The following is a 16,725-nucleotide window of genomic DNA, read 5'->3' as shown; positions in this document are numbered from 1 at the left end:
ACCTCGTGCTTGATTCGTTGACCCTTTAGGATCTGCTTACTGGCTCGGATTGCAGGATGGCTACTCCTCTTGTGATCCTGCATTGTGCCCCTGACCGTAAGTTGGAGCTAAATGTCCGAACGAGGTGCGATCAGCACATTCATATGTACTATGCGCGAGAACTGTTCCGTTTCCGTTGATGCCGAGAATTCAATGCTCACCCTGACCAGGCTTTCTTTTCCCTTTGTCTGTCGACAAGGAAGTTGCCGTGGATTCGATGACGACGGCCCCGTTTCCCCAGATTCTCCCGGCTTGGATGTAACTTTGTTTTATGTCGGCAGTAGTTGTCGTTCTTGGCTATTTGTTTCTTTAAGAAGACATTTATCTGACTGGGCCGATGTCTTTATATAATATCAGTTGAATATGACAGTCGTTGTGACAAGCGATTCTTGTTTCTCTGGTGGACATGGCTATCGGTGGCGTGACGGAGCCGGCCGAAGAACGCCGTCGCTTGGCAACTTCCGACATAACTCAGTCAACTGCTCCAACTAATGTTGATCAAAACCGTCCTAAAGCCTGGTCAGCTCCTCCAGTGGCGTCCAGTAGCTCTATTTACCCAAACACCATGAAAAAGTGCTAACGGCTGTGGCCGGAGCTGTTGCTGCGCGGTGTTCCAGGGAGCCGACTTCACCAACTCTCGGTGTGCATCACCATATCTTCCTCTTTCAGGTATTATATGTTGACGGATTCCCAAACATCACAGAAGTAACAGGTTCGTGGCTTCTGCCTCTTGAGATTCTGACATGTCAGCAATATGGCGGCACTCAGTGCTCCCCCACAAAATGATACTGGTTTGCGCCTGGTCCGCGATATCTGGGGCGTAACTGCTGTCGCAATTCTCGCGACGATACTGCGAGTCGTGGCTAAGCTACGTATTCGCCAGTTCAGAGTGGACGATGTTTGCATGATAACTGCACAGGTCAGCATTTCACCATCCCCTCGCCTCCTGTTCAGAGCAACAACTGACTTAATTCCGAGTTCCTATAATGTTCCAGTTGCTGGGGCTGGCAGGATCGATCGTTCTCACGGTCGGTGTAAATCAGGGACTTGGCCAGCATGTGTGGGACATGGCTGAGTCCAATGTCCCCGAGGTCATCATGTTCGACTACATCACACAAGCCCTGGGTCTGAGTGCGTCGTGTATGGGACGAGTTGCCTTCACAATTTACATTCTTCATCTCCTTGGCTCGGAGCGATCGCACAAAATTATTCTATGGACACTTGTTGCCACACAGTTGGCGACGAATGTGGTTTCCATCTTGATAATGTTTTTGCAATGCCCTGGACATGGCTCCGCAATATGGGACCGACCCGGAAAGGCGAAGTGCTGGGGAGTCCAGGTTCAAGCTTACTACGGATACTTTCAGGGTGGTGAGTATATTCGCTATGTATTATGTGACACATTGGTTCCTGATGCGCCGGATTGAAATAGCTTTCAACGCGACTACGGACTTATATCTTGCTGTGTTCCCAACATATATTTTCTGGAACTTGAATATGAAGCTTAGGGCCAAGATAGGACTGATGGTGCTTCTAGGCCTCGGTATATTGTAAGTGCGACTTTTCGTAATTTCCCTCTCTTTTCATACCCTATCTAACCATGACATTGGCTTGTGATTCAGTGCAATGGTTGCTGCAATAGTCAAGACTATTCAGCTTCGCGTCTTGGCCAACCCCGACGACGACCCAACTGCGGCCACCGTCACGATGGATCGTTGGCTATACATTGAGACATACCTGGTAATTACTACGTCGTCAATTCCCTGTATTCGCTCACTGCTAGCACGACGTAAGAGCCGGAACCAGAGTGACTTGAGCAATACTTACGAGTTGAGTTCGCGCTCAAGACACGCTGAAGAGTCAGGAACTTCCAAAGGCAAGCGACCCGTTTCAAGGGTCACCGGGAAATATCTTAATCATTTCAGCGACGATACTGGTAGCGAAGATGATATTTTACGAAGTAGTTCGCACGAATCGCAATGTGGGGTGGATTCTGGGATCGTGAAGCGCGTCGATATTACTGTATATGTTGAAGAGGGCGAGAAGGAGATGGTGGACATGCCCGAGTACCACAAACCAGGATGAATATGATATACTTTTGTACATGAATGGCTTATGGGAGTTATTTAATACTACTGAGGACTTCATTTTGCGAGAAAAATTTTTTTTGAAAAGAGCAAACGGGATACCCTGAAACGGACCAGGCGAAAAGATGCTGTGTAAACATTCATCATATGGAGAACCAATATAAACATCCAGCAAGCTACCACCAGTGAACAAAGTCCCCATAGAAGGGTATTCCCGCCTATATCTATGATCTCGCCGGCTAGTCCAAGGAACCCAGGGTTAGTAGGGGCGCGATGCACGGCTAAGAAACTAGCAGATCTGTGTGCCAATTTCTCGAAAAGGGAGCTTACCTGTGCCGTTGGCTCGAATGCAGGATTCCTAACTCGGGTGTCTTTATTAACTTAGCTGCTCGAATCTCGTGGCAGCCATGAACTTCTAGTACCAGAGTCCAGGTGCTGTTGTTGTATTTCGCGACAATATTTCCACATTTGCCGACCTTGCCGCCTTTTGGTGGTATGATATAGGGATGTGTAATGTCACCTGTCACATAAATTACACCACTAGGCCAAAAGGAAGTTACCCACTTAAGAGGGTTGATTTTCTGGTTTATTACGTGCAACGTCACCATCTGCCATCATGACAAGGGGCGGGAGACTGAGAAACGCCACAAAGCGGGATTTCGCTATCCGCCAACTCAAAAATTCCTCTATTACCGTGAGATGGGCCTTATCTTGGAATAAGAACCAGGATAGGCGGCTCCAAAAATCTCAACTAGCAAGAGCCTGATTGCGTTTCGGCAACGAGTACGTCGGCGCGGCGTAGCATCTGAGGGAACTTAGAATCCGTCAAACTCGAAGTTGAATCGGGTCACCCACCAAGCGTTGCACAATCTTGTCGTTACCGAAACACTTGAGAAAAGTTATAAAGCCTAATTGCCGGTGACAAATCGCTGAGAAATATGTCTGCGGTTTTTCTTTTTAATAACGGGGCGAGATGATCGACGAACGAAATCCATGTCAGCGAGCCATCAGGCCTTCTCCACTTGGGTGGAAAATTACCATTGGGCAAATCAGGTTTGTGGCTTGATATCAGGGAAGTATACGTAACTATTTGCTTTTTGGCTATTGGCAGTTTTAACAATTCAACGTGAAGGTACCAGTTCCAAAGATCTACACATCCCGTGTTTTCCATTGCTGGCGGCGCTTGAGATGCTGTGGATCTGATTCTGACAAGTTGGGAGAGGATTTCAAACCGGCACGTAACGCAAGATACAACGGCGGCAAACAGGAGACGACCATTGATTAGATTGAGCTGAGAACGAGGGCTTGCATGAGATAGACACCAATTTCGAGAGATGGATATGGACCATAGATTGATGGTTGCGCTCTCGGACAGTCCCACTAGCCGTACTGAACAAAAAACAACAGCATACATGCTGCATTCACTCTCAAAAATAAGCTGATAGTTAAGTTTCGCACATCCTAGGTAGACTCGAGTACATACATATCCTAACGAATGACAAATCCAAAAATACAAATATGAGTCGATCATTATTGGGCGTGTGTCCTATACCTAGGCCGTAAACTGGAGCTCCCTCTTAGCCTTGGGAGACGGATGGCTTGCCCAATAGTCCCCCAAAGCCTGATCCACTGCTGCAATATCTCCATACGGATTTGCCGTAGCCATTGAGTTAATCTTCTGTGTAATAGACGTGTCAGAGAACGGCCCAGTCCTACCGGTGAGATCTGAGGCGTTAAAAGGTTTAGAACGCCACTGAGGATCCATGGGATCCAAATAGTTTGCATTGTTGTAGCCGAAATTCGCTAGAGACGTGACGTTGAAAGCCCCCATCATGTCCGCATCCTCATGAATAAGATTGTGGCAGTGGAACATGTAAACACCGTCCCAAGGAGCATAGTGTGCCTCAACAACAGCAGTCTCGCCCTTGGCCAGCCAAACCACATCCTTAAGACCTGCTGACTCATAGGGAAGAGATTCAAGAGAACGTCCTCCATAGCGACGGACGACTCGGAAATCTACAAGGTGGACATGAACAGGATGGGTCCAACCACCAGACCCATTCTCAAGTTCCCATGCCTCAACAGTGCCTCGGGGCACTTTAGCTAGAACGCGGTTGGCAGCATCCGCAAATCCAATACCGTTTATAAGCCACTGGCCGTTAGATCTGTGGAAGCGGAACTGGTGTTTAACAGTAGCCCCTGTAGCAGCCGGTATGCTTCTGAGCGTGGTAGGAACGGTAGAAGAGTCTGTGACAGGGCCAGAGCCAACTTCAAAACGCATAACCTTGTCAGTATCATCGAAATCATCGTCTGTCCCGACGCCGCCTACGTCGTCAAGGTTACGTAAATTGATGCTCTGTCCCGCGTATGGAGAGAAATCAAACACTATCTCATATCGTTCTGCCATTGAGACGAACTTTAAATGGTTAGAGCCAGAAGAACTAAAATTTAACAATCAAACTAGAGTGTAAATAGCTTACTATTTGGTTGGTGCTAATGGGTCGCTCGAGTAATCCTGCATCGGAAGCAATAACTTGGAAAGAAAGCTTTGTGGAGAGAGCAGTAGATGTGGCAAAGTATAACGCAAAAGACCGCGTTATTGCGGCATTTAGAAAACGCAGACGATATTTTCGAGGCTCAACATTGTGAAACGGCCAAGGGGTGCCATTTACCTCGATAACATCACCCCATATGCCGTCTCCTGTTAGGCCCGCTGGAGAGCGCAAGGTACCATCGGCCTTGTATTGCTTCGAAGTCAAAATCAGGGGGATGTCATAGGTGCCATAGCCAGACGGCAGCCCCAGGGAGGCTTCAGCTGGATCAGTGATCATGTAGGCTCCTGCCTGACCCATGTAGGCATTCTCAGCGGTCTAGGCGTTAGAGGTAAGCAGAAGTCAAAATTCAAAGGCTACTTGACAGTATGGACACTCACGAGATGCATTGCGTGGTCATGGTACCATAAAAGTCTGGCTGACTGCTGATTTGGGTAGTAGTAGTCCTTGTACTCTCCAGGGTTGGTGATATCCTCAGCCCAGCCATCAAAGGCGGCCCGCGAATAAGACCCATGAAGGTGCACCGAGTTTGCTTTAGTAGCTCTATTGATAAAACGAACGATAGTCTCAGTCCCCCTTGGTATTAGAAATGTTGGCCCAGGAGCCATGCCGTCATACCCTACCATAGGAGTTGACCTGAGAGTCGGGTAGACAGATTTTTGAAAAGGCTTGACTTGCACTTCATAATACCATATGTCTTTGCCGGTTACTGGATTCTTGAGCACCCTGTCCCAGCATTATTAGCATCCATATCCTATCCTAGCTCTTATTGGAAGTGTAGAATAACATACTTTAAAGGGTTTTTAACCGGTGGGATCGTCAAAGGCTTTGCGTGTATTAAAGGATACACTGGGCTGTCCGAATTCCCCCCCCGTCTTGCAGCAGGAGACGGCTCATCTTCCACAATCTTGCTAAGTGCAGCAGCTTCCTCTGGTGGAATATCTTCTGCCAGAGCCTGTCCCGCGGAATGGCCAATGAGCTGAGCCGAGAGCAAGACTAAGAGCCAGGAAGCCAACGAATTCATGCTTGCAAAGAGCTTAGGTTAAGCTTAAATGTGACTTAGATAAAGAGAGGTATGCAATGGGTGATACGGATTGCAAGCCGCCTGTTTCCTAAGAAAAAAAAACCCCCCGAATCTTAACATTGATCTATTATGGGATACTTATAGGGAAATACCAGCCACCAAAGGTAGACAGACCAACAACAAGTTTTGCCTGCCGTGCGAGCCATTACGGATACAACATTTGATCTCTGGTCAAAGCGCCAAAGTCCGCTCCGTTGCTTGGAGTGAGAACTTTCATGTAGAGTTAATATATTCTCTATGGGTCTCTGACGTGCCGTGCGTGGTTGATCAAAATGGCTTGGAAACGGGATGAGCGTGCGAGCCATCACCAGTGAGGCTGCTAGGTCGGTTGATAGCGCGGCTCATGTGATGTGTGTCATATAATAGTCAGCCGACATTGAACCACATCCTACACAAAGTCAACACGCGTATTGTTACCATATTTGGGTTGCTCAGCTCCGAGGACAACCGTACCACGCAACCACGCAACCACACAACCACGCTGCATAACTATTTGCACTAATGTATCTTTCCAAAGCTGCTAGCGGAATACAGGTACCTACACATCATTGAGTTAAGCCCTGTCAGCCAGAGCCTAACCCTGCCCTCATGGCCACAGGAGCATCCGTAAATGCAAAAAGTTCTCCACAATCCGGGACCTTTTGGTTGTTGAGCTGCGAAATTAATCAAAGGACTTGCCGGCGACGGTTATAGTTTGGAATAAATTGACCAATGACTAGACATGTCCGAGCCCGCTCCACACCGAACGGGTCCGTTCTGAAAAATAGTTCGTCTTGGAGCCAATATTAATATATCACAATCCTTGCTAGCCGTCAAGATAACGGGCGGCAATAGCCATATGTTTTTTTATATTGGCACTTGATGACTTTCGCAATAGCGTACGCAGCCAATCAAATCAGCAAGAAGCGGTTGTAACTAGAAAGAGAAGACCCAGCACGTGTTCAGGCGTCCCAAAATCAGGCACCCTTTCGTGCAATACAACCCCAGCCAATGTAGAAGCTTAAATTTCATATGAATGCAATATATTTCTTGTCACAAGGGCCGTAAGTTTATAGCACTACTACCAATAATAATATATGGGTATTTATTAGCTATGTGTTATCTAATGCTAATTTTATTTCTCTAACAAGTGTAGAGAATAATACGTAAGCTTGCTAATAAAGGTCAATCCATTACAAACAAAACAGTGCATGCGAATGAAGGTAGAGGTATAAAATCTAGACTATATGGCACTAGTGTAGAGAAATTACAAACTTGTCAATTACACTAACTTCAAGACTCTTTACAATATGCAACTCCCAGTTTTTCCCGTTGTTGCCTTGTTGGCACACGTCCTTGCTCTGTTGAGCCTTGTGGTAGCTCAGGACTCACCACTATGGATTCAGGGAGGGCTAGAAAGTGCTGTCGCCACTGATGCCGCCGTCTACAACACAGGAGGCACCATTGTAATCAATGGCTTTACTATGACGGTGCCAAAGAATGTCCTTGTTCAGTTCCCGGCTGCTTGGGTTCCGTTCAAAGACTTTGCCGCTAGTCAACAAAAGTTTATCGGCTACGAGACACTAGCATGTATTTCACCGACCCATCTCTTGGTGTCCCTTCTCTAACCATGGAACTATATACAGGTTATTGGAAATACTGTTGACGATGTGCCATTGGTCGCACAGATCATTCTTTACGAGTTTTTCGAGGGCCTAAGCAGTGGTTTCATAGAGACGGTCAACTTTACAGACGGTAGCATGAAGATAAAACATGGGCCAACGGTCCGCATCAACGACCCGAAGGGTGTCTTCTCGGTTGGATATACTGGCAATCCTTTTATGACGGCAGATGGGGAGAGCCCCAGCGTCACTGCTTTCTCCGGCTTTCCCATGTGTATCCCTAGAAACAGTACCGACCCTCTGTGTCCTCTAAGGCAGAGACCATCAGCTGGGCCTGGCATTTTGTAAGTATCTAATTCCATTAACCCTGGACAGAGGCAAGCTGCTGATAAGGCAATGCAATTAGCACTGCTCGTGACCCTCTTGTTATGGCGCCACTGCAGCCGGGTGATTTCATTACTTTCTCGGGCTTCCGAGAAGGAAACGAAGTAGTGGCCACCACTATTGTAGCTCAAAATGTTCAAATCCTCACAGTCGGTGACATTGTCTATGTTCGCATGGAACTGGCCAGGATCGGAATTGACAACCCCAGCCCCAATGCGGACGCTGCTGACTCGAGGGTACGCAAATTTAAAAAAAAAAAAACAATGTGAATTACCCAGAAATGTCTGAAGCTACTGACTTTGAATAGCTTCTTGGATTTGTCACCAACAATAGGGTATCCGTTAACCTCTATGCCATGGATGTCGATCCCTGCACTGGCAAAGTTACCGATCGAATCCTCGCGAATGTAGGCCTTAGAGGCGGCCGCAATGAGCAGAATGTCTTCCGTTGGGACACGCCAATTCTTTCAGGCTATGTTAGAGAATACCGTGCAGTTGCGATGATTGGTAATGTCCCTAAGACCCGGCTTACGAAGAATGGCATTATGTCAGGACAAGCCGTACAACCTGTTAACGTCTGGATTCAAGCCGAACAACTTGTCCCGGGTACGCCCCCTGTCCCCTTTGACTTCTCTCAGATGGCCTTTTTGACTGCAGGTGTTGGTCGTGATGAGAATGGAAATATTTGGGGACCTCTGGATCCATTTCCCCAGAGTGGCATGTTGATCGATCCACCCGTTTGCCCTGCCCCCTAGTTAATAGCCTTCTCAGTGGGATTCCTGCGGTTAATTGGAAGCCAATTGGTCTTAGCATGTAAATAGTACTGCGGCATACATAGCCATCTAACAAAGCTGCATGTTAATTGTCATATGACCGGAGGAAATGCTTTACTTCGCTGCAATAGTCACGCAGAGACCGCTTAGGTACACCTAATCACCCGATTTAAGACTAAGGCGTGCCTAATCACTTGATCTTTAACTATCTAAGAACCGCGACTATTCAAGTAGCTGTGTTTCATCTCATATATAAAGAGAGTGCTGACCCTCTTGTCTGGCATGGACAAAGCCAAGGTAACTTGCGCTGCAACAAGCATGCGGTCGAGCTATGCGATGGGTTCTTCTCGTGGGGGTGAGTGGCGGCGTGGCGCATTGTAGTTAGGATGAGATCTTGCTAGGAGATGTCGTGACATACCTCACAACCCAGGAGTCTATGCATAGCTCACCCGGTCTTGACCACCTGCCCGGAGCCGGATCCGCATGTGCCTCGGAGTCTGATGAGACTTTAGTGTTGGGAGCAGCGGATAAGATAGGTGACATAATTCAACGCCACTCTTTGACGGCGCTCTTCTCAAACTGGATAATACTTGCTGGCGGCCGAAGCCACCTGTCGGGAAATCAGTCCACATCCTAATCGTTGGAAGAGTTTCGTTGTGTAATTATAAAGGCATGTGAGACACGATAAAGGCGATTGGCTTGGATTGAGGGTCTTTTGTCCTTGCCGCCAAAAGTCCCGCTTCTGCTTTCGTATGCACTTTTGTTTTCTAGCCATTGACGAGAAATTTGGTACAGCGACGGCATAAGGTAATTATTTAGTCTGATGCATTTGAGCATGTAGTATTATGCTCTTCCTACTGATTGGCCGGCCAATCCCAGAGGGCATATAACGCCTCCTATGAGGTTTCTGCATCGCGTGGCTTGCATCCAAGAGAACTGTTGTATTCAGTGTCACGATGATGCCGCTTTGCCGAGTTTTATATTTCTCCTGGTCCTTTTGTAGGTTGAATAAGGAAGGTAGCGATTCTTGGTGTCCTAACCTGCAACGAAGGCGTGAGCCTCGATACTACACTTCCTTAGCCATAGCTGAGAATGGATCAGACAAAACTGCTAGTTGGGAATTCGGCGCTTATGAAAGGTATTGTTAAACATGGTGGACCGTCATGGAAGAGGGATTATAATGTTGCCTTTATCTCCCCATTTTCTCGCCGCTTTGCAGCTCGTGGGCTGTCTCATGCTGCCTCGCACTCCCAGCATTCTCACATTACAGCATACCAGACATGGCCACTAGACGAATGCATGTGGCTGACTTGGCTAAAGCCGATGACTCCCCTGTTGAGCATGCTGTTGAAGACATGAATGAAGAGATGAGCAAGATACATGGGGTCAATACAATTGTGCACAATCTTGCAGAGAAACTTGGGGACGCAGAGGATGGCATAGCGCCAATAGACGATATTGAGTATGTCATGGACAAGATCAACGCCCTGACTGTCGAAGAGTGCAAGGACATCATCACAGAGATGCTCAAGTTCCACGAGTTCGATTACAACTTCTCCAACACTCTCCGACAGAAACTCACGACCCTGCTCCAAGGCCCGCTCGAAGGGCAAGCCGTCGAAGAATGGGAGTTGGAACTCAAGACCGAGACGGCAGTCAATAAATTTTACTCGCCATATCCTGAAGTTCGTGCAATTACTACCCCAACAGACGATGTGGACACTCCATGCGAGACTATTCGAGCCCATTTCCTAGGGTATACGTGGGCGATTCTTGCCCAATTCACAAACTCCTTATTCAATTCGCGATTCCCTCAGATCACTCTGACGTCTGCAGTCATCCAAATACTACTATACCCCTGCGGATTACTTCTAGCGGCGGTTTTACCAGACTGGGGCTTCAGCATTGGTGGTAAACGGATCTCACTCAACCCAGGACCTTGGTCGTACAAGGAACAAATGCTTTCAACCATTATTGTTGACGTTGGTCTGACTTCTACCTACTACTTTTGGAATATCCAGACCCAAACCGTCTACTACCATGATCAGTGGCTGACCCCTGGATATGGCATCTTGCTCTTACTCTCTACCCAACTTATGGGGCTTGGATTCTCGGGCCTGCTACGTCGCTTCGTGGTCTACCCGGTTGAGGCACTGTGGCCAAATATCCTACCGACCTTGGCATTAAACCGGGCGCTGCTAGTGACCGAGAAGAAGGAAACGCTTCACGGTTGGAGCATGTCGCGATACAAGTTCTTCTTCATTTTCTTCAGCGCCATGTTCATCTACTTCTGGTTGCCTGATTATATCTTTCCAGCTCTTAGCTTGTTCGCATGGATGACGTGGATTGCGCCCAACAACTTCAATTTGAATGCCATTACGGGCTCTCAGATGGGACTGGGCTTTAACCCGATATCTACTTTTGACTGGAACGTGCTATCTACCTATTCACAGCCCCTTGCGTATCCATTTTTTGCATTCACTCAGCAGTTTGCTGGTACAGTGATAGGCGGCATGATTATCATCGCTTTGTATTACAGCAACGTCCAGTGGACTTCTTATCTACCCATCAACTCCGCAGGCATCTTTGACAACACAGGAAACCCGTACAACATCACGAGAGTCGTAAAGCCAGGTACCGGGACACTTGACGAGGACGGCTTCAAAGCCTACTCTCCTGCGTTCTATAGTGCCGCAAATCTCCTCATATATGGCGCATTCTTTGCCTTCTACCCACTCACAATGGTGTTCATTATCCTGGATGCTTGGCGACCTCTTCTCCGAGCCTACAAATCAATGATGGTTTCTGCTTTTTCAACAACCAGACAGATGATTGTGGGACTAAAGAATGCGATGTCGTCACTTTTCATGGGTCACATACGTGATGCTGGGAGACACTTGTGCAATATTTTCAATGACAATACTTCGATTTACGATAGTTTCGATGACCCCTTCACAAACCTCATCCGCCATTACCCAGAGGTACCGGACTGGTGGTTCTTAGTCATTGCCCTCATTTCCTTCATTCTTGCAATCGTCGTTGTGACCAATTGGCCACAGCTAGATACGCCAGTTTGGACAATATTCTTCGTCATTGGCCTCAACTTGGCGTTTCTCATTCCAATGTCCTACCTCTACGCAATTTCGGGCACAACCGAAGGCCTCAATGTGGTTACCGAGCTAATTGTTGGTTATGCCCTGCCAGGGCACCCCGAAGCAATGATGTTTGTCAAAGCTTTCGGGTACAATATCAATGGCCAAGCAGATAACTACATCTCCGACCAAAAGATGGGCTTCTACGCGAAGGTACCTCCCCGTGCCATGTACCGCGGTCAAATCACGAGTGCCATCATCACGGCACTGGTTGCTTACGGAGTCGTTCAATTCGCCGACACGCAAATACCTGGGATTTGTACCCCGGATCAGCCTTCAAAGTTCACCTGCGCGAATGGCTCGCAAGTATACTTTGCGTCGTCTGTCGTTTGGGTAAGATACCATCCATCGGACTCTCCGGCTGTGTGACATTGACAATAGTACAGGGTGCGATCGGTCCAAAGAGAATCTTTAGTCAAGTTTATCCGGCAATGAAGTATTGCTTCCTTCTAGGATTCCTCCTTGCTCTATTATGGTGGACCACCAAGCGTTTGGGGCCATATGTCCGTCAAGCCTGTCAAACGGTTCTGCCGGCCGCAGTTTTTACCCCAATCAATATCGTGATTTTCACACCTATATCCTGGCTCAAACACGTCCATCCATCGCTCATCATCAATGGTATGTTGCTATGGGCGCCTGTGAATCTTACATATTTCACAGGCGGTTTGTATCTCTCCTTCGCTTTCATGTTCTACCTGAGGCGGTATAAGACAGCATGGTGGGAGAAGTACAATTATGTTCTTTCAGCTGCGCTCACCGGCGCAGTCGCGTTTTCGGGTATCATCATCTTTTTCTCTGTACAATATCATCCGAAGACTCTTAGCTGGTGGGGTGTTGATGTGCTCTCAAGCACTATTGACGGAGGTTCCGGCCAGAGTGCGCTGCTTACTGAGCTACCAGCCAAAGGTTACTTTGGTCCAGATGTGTGGTTTTAGCCGAGAAACTGAGCATCTGTCATGAAAAGTGCGGGTCGACAGCTCTACAAGTTAGGCTGCGGTCGAAAACGCTGAGGATGCAATACGGTCATCGACACGCAATTATTAGTGCACTAGGATACTATCTCCTGACAATACCAAGCAAGCCTTGATCATATGATGCAGACTGGCTGGGCCGCTGTTAGAGAATTATAGAGTATTGTATAGGCGAAGTACGGTTAATTCATCACAAGTATTGGTCATGCAGCGTGGAATAAACCATATATTCGGTCAATTTTGTTCTTGTGCAGGAAGCTGGGATCTATCGGGGGGCTCATACTATGCGGTAATAAATGCAAAAGTCTCATGTAAGTAATTACAGAACCATGCACGTCTTACTTGTATCTTCCTCCAGCATGTCTTGGTCTAGGAGGGTGTGGCTTGCAGCGACGTCAAACACATGCTGTACACCCTCGCCCGTCAAGGCAGAGCACTCAAGATAGGCAACCGCACCGACACTCCTGCGGACTTTTTCAATCTGTTTTTAGGGGCCAGGTTAGCATGTCCCTTTCTTACTTTCGGGATTACTCCTCGAAGTCAAAATGCTAGGCGCCCACCTGCCCCGGACGCTCGTGGTCGTGACATTTTCTGAAAACGAGCGCTACTCACATTCTTCAAGGTGACAAATCCTTCATGACCCCTTTTTAGGTCTTTCTTACAGCCAACCAGGATAATGGGTACATTGGGACTGTACTTGTGAACCTCGTGGCACCACTGAGAATGTAGGCAATTTAGCAACCTGGAAGATTGACTTTGGGTGAGCATATGTGTTTCCCTACCTTCTCTTGAACGTTATTCAGAGACTTTGCATTATCAAGTGCAAAGCAAACCAGACATATGTCACTTCCAGGATATGAAAGAGGACGAATCTGGTCATAGTCTTCTCGGGCGGCTGTGTCCCAAAAGGCCAACTCGACGTGAGTGCCGTTGATGACTACATCTTGTACGTAGCTCTCGAAAACCGTGGGGATATAGTCCTTAAAATTGTTAGTAGACAGTATCTGATGATGCACTTCTGACGTTTTGAGGTTTTGACCGACATCACAACAACGATATCGATAGCACTTCCCTTGGGTGTTCACGAGCGTCTATGCTGCTGTTCTTAAACATGAGATTGCTTCTCTTACCTCTGGAAACGCACCCTTACAGAATACACTAACTCAATCTGAGCACGCAAGTCCAAATGTTTCTAAATACAACAGAGAACAATCCATGGGTAACGAAGACTTACGTTAACAAGCAAGTCTTGCCGCACCGGTCATCACCGACAATGACAAGCTTTCTGTAGACCCTCTTCGTTTCCATCATCGCCGTATGGGGAGGGGTAACGACGACCGAGGGAAACCCTAGTTATCACTCTAGCGTACAAAAGGTCGTCTTGAGGCATACCATTAGGCAATAAATCACAAAAGTAGGGTTGTAACGATCGCTGCTCAACTGATCGGTGGCATCTCCCCAACTCTGAGACGTTCTTCAATGAATACACATCCGGGTTGGAGGAGTGATTTTTGCCTCCGCAGGACCCCGAGCCGACACTAGCGGAAATGCGTCAAGTCTGATAAGCTCCACCAGACATGCTTGAGACATGTTCACAATGTCTTGGCGTTTGTCGACTACAGTCTTGGCGCTCCTCGCTCCGTTTGTTGATGCATTGTATACACCAGCAGATGCATAGGCTGGTGTGTCATAGCTTAATCCAAAGTTTGATACCAGAGCCTTGGAATGCATAATCCACCAATACACGTCACTGGTTACACAAATGAACACCATATGATAAATCACATCGAATTACATCTAGTAAAGCTTACCCGGCGTTAGCCATAACAACGGGCATGCGCCTCGATTGCAACCCCATGCTTCACCGTCCCTTCGAGAACACTGCATGTGGATGAATTGAGGGGTCTGGAATAGCTCATTCAACTAAGCCAAATGAAGCGATTCGTGGTAAGGCTGGTCGAGACCTGATCGGCACTTGACTCCAATGTGGCGCTCAAGCTTAGATATTGAGTTTCCCGTAGTGACATGGCAAATAGTGTGTGAATATTGGCGCAATTCATTCAGTGGCCTTTCAGCCCTTCAGCTCGAGCACTAAAGAGCCAGTAATAGACTGACAGAGCATCACAACGTGCGCCGCCAGTTGTAAGCCTTGTGATAGCTCATCAAGCCACGAAACCGCGAAAGGAGCTTCTTCACAGTTGCCCAGCTGCGTTTGCGAGATGCTGGCCATTTCTTCTCTTAAATGGCCTTCAAAACCCTGACTTAAGCTTCAATCATTCTTATCCACGCAAGTTCTGTCTAAAAAAATATTATTTTACTTATTTTCACAAAACTCTCGCAATTGTATACTGGCAGAATGGCGGCAGCTGAACCTTTGTCTGCACCCCTAGAGGTACACAAGGCTAAAGATAGTCTCAACGAAGAGGCAACCGCCGCAACGATATCTCGATGGTCGGACCTACATGTATCGGCTCCTGCTCTCGTCGTGACACCGAAGTGTGAGGAAGAGGTTGTTGAAGCTATCCGCCTCGCCAAGAGCAAGAGCCTCACAATTGTTGTTGGCGGCGGCGGCCACGGAACATTTGTCCCCGTCGACTCTTCCACGCTATACCTCGATATGAAAGCATTTCAATCTATTGATATCGATAAAGATGCAGGCGTTGTAAAATTCGGCGGTGGTGTTGCTACAGGAGAAATGCTTAAACGACTTACCGCCAATGGCTTATACACGACATTGTGCGATTCCAATACGGTCGGTGCTGTTGGATCCTTGGTTGGAGGCGGCAACTCGCCTCATGTTGGATTGCATGGATACATGGTCGACAACGCAGTTTCTTTTCGAGTAGCCACCGCCAAAGAAGAAGTAATCGACGTCGACGCATCGTCAACCGGCGGCAAGTTAGCTCTATTCAACGCCCTTTGCGGCGCAGGTCAAGGGCACGGAGTTATAGTTTCAGCTACCATGAAGGTGTATCCTCTCACAGGGCTTCATCTCACCGACAACAAAATCTGGACACGACTCATGATGTTTCCTCCATCTGCGTTGGAAACTGCCCTCAAAGCCTACTTGTCATTGTCACCCGCGCCTGGCTCTCTATACAGGCAGCTTCTCTTCACTCGCGCACCCCCCGGCACACCAATGGCTGGCAGCCCCATAGTTCTGCTATCTACCATGTATCTTGGACCGGCCACCGAGGCCGAAAAGGCTGCTTCCGTACTATTTGCATCGGATCTGACGACTGCTGCCGCCCATATCGAGACTCAGATGATCGACGTGACCAGTATCAACAACGCATTAGAGCCTGTGAACGTCCATGGAGGATTGAAATCCACAAACGGGGCGCGACTCACAAAGATTACCCCAGAGATGGTTACATCGACCTTTGCAAAATGGTTAGCTATCACGGATGCCCTCCCTGATGCGCAGAGATCTTTGGTTTCTTTCCAAGCTTTCAACCCAGAGGTGCTAGAAGCCAATGGAAAATCGGAGCCAGGCAAGGACAAGTTCCTCGAAGCTCGGGACCGCGGCTTCATCATGGTTGTCGCAACGTGGTGCACAACCGCAGAGTCCAATGCCAAGTTGATCCCGTATGTTGACGACGTGCTGCAGACGTGTCGCAAAGAAGATGGGGCTACACCACGCACCATTCCCAACACAATGAGGTACAAGGAACCTTTACGGAATCTTTTCAACGAGGAGGGAATCTCAGAGCTGCACCGGCTGAAGAAATGTTGGGATCCGGAAGGGTTGTTTTGGAGTCCATACGTAGGAGCATATCGGCAGGAGTAATCTGGCTAATTGGTGCACATTGGCTATCAACGTAGTTTTCAGAATGATAATTGCAGAGTTAACTAATAGTGGAATATTTCATATTAATCCAACTTGTTGTAAATACCTGCTCTTAAACCCGCAGTTGATCCATGTGACGGCACAGATTCCAGATCGGAATGCATTTGATCGCCAAGCCTCCATCGACTTCTTGGCGATTGACCCCACAGACGAATCTGACATACATCAATCCTTCGTTCCGCTTTGCCCGATGAGACGAGCCACCACAACAGCAACCCATGCGATGCAACCAA

At 47.8% G+C, this 16,725-nt stretch overlaps 5 protein-coding genes across 5 annotated transcripts; 4 read left to right on the top strand and 1 right to left on the bottom strand.

Annotated features, from left to right (window-relative positions):
* Window positions 1-793: 793 nt before the first annotated feature.
* Window positions 794-2,124, top strand: VFPPC_13876 (hypothetical protein; the record flags this gene model as incomplete). Its single annotated transcript, XM_018291648.1, has 4 exons — window positions 794-958; window positions 1,035-1,410; window positions 1,472-1,589; window positions 1,662-2,124. The coding sequence occupies 4 exons, from the start codon at window positions 794-796 to the stop codon at window positions 2,122-2,124; spliced, it is 1,122 nt and encodes a 373-aa protein (XP_018141639.1).
* A 1,554-nt stretch (window positions 2,125-3,678) lies between these two features.
* VFPPC_05609 (blue copper oxidase cueO precursor) lies at window positions 3,679-5,702 on the bottom strand (the record flags this gene model as incomplete). Its single annotated transcript, XM_018284774.1, has 4 exons — window positions 3,679-4,542; window positions 4,607-4,996; window positions 5,059-5,404; window positions 5,470-5,702. 4 exons carry the CDS (start codon window positions 5,700-5,702, stop codon window positions 3,679-3,681), a joined length of 1,833 nt encoding a protein of 610 aa, XP_018141638.1.
* Window positions 5,703-7,051: 1,349 nt separating this feature from the next.
* On the top strand, window positions 7,052-8,501 carry VFPPC_05608 (hypothetical protein; the record flags this gene model as incomplete). Its single annotated transcript, XM_022428469.1, has 4 exons — window positions 7,052-7,354; window positions 7,388-7,707; window positions 7,770-7,983; window positions 8,055-8,501. The coding sequence occupies 4 exons, from the start codon at window positions 7,052-7,054 to the stop codon at window positions 8,499-8,501; spliced, it is 1,284 nt and encodes a 427-aa protein (XP_022284272.1).
* Window positions 8,502-9,799: 1,298 nt separating this feature from the next.
* VFPPC_05607 (oligopeptide transporter protein) lies at window positions 9,800-12,606 on the top strand (the record flags this gene model as incomplete). The annotated part of the gene is made up of 2 exons (XM_018284772.1): window positions 9,800-12,004; window positions 12,058-12,606. 2 exons carry the CDS (start codon window positions 9,800-9,802, stop codon window positions 12,604-12,606), a joined length of 2,754 nt encoding a protein of 917 aa, XP_018141636.1.
* A 2,392-nt stretch (window positions 12,607-14,998) lies between these two features.
* Window positions 14,999-16,432, top strand: VFPPC_05605 (FAD binding domain-containing protein; the record flags this gene model as incomplete). Its single annotated transcript, XM_018284770.1, has 1 exon — window positions 14,999-16,432. The coding sequence occupies one exon, from the start codon at window positions 14,999-15,001 to the stop codon at window positions 16,430-16,432; it is 1,434 nt and encodes a 477-aa protein (XP_018141634.1).
* Between the last annotated feature and the right edge of the window lie 293 nt (window positions 16,433-16,725).

The sequence above is a fragment of the Pochonia chlamydosporia genome, chromosome 5, assembly GCF_001653235.2.
Source record: "Pochonia chlamydosporia 170 chromosome 5, whole genome shotgun sequence".
Taxonomy (NCBI): Eukaryota; Fungi; Ascomycota; class Sordariomycetes; order Hypocreales; family Clavicipitaceae; genus Pochonia; species Pochonia chlamydosporia.
The sequence above is the reverse complement of the archived record's forward strand: the minus strand, read 5'-3'. Positions and strand labels throughout refer to the sequence as shown.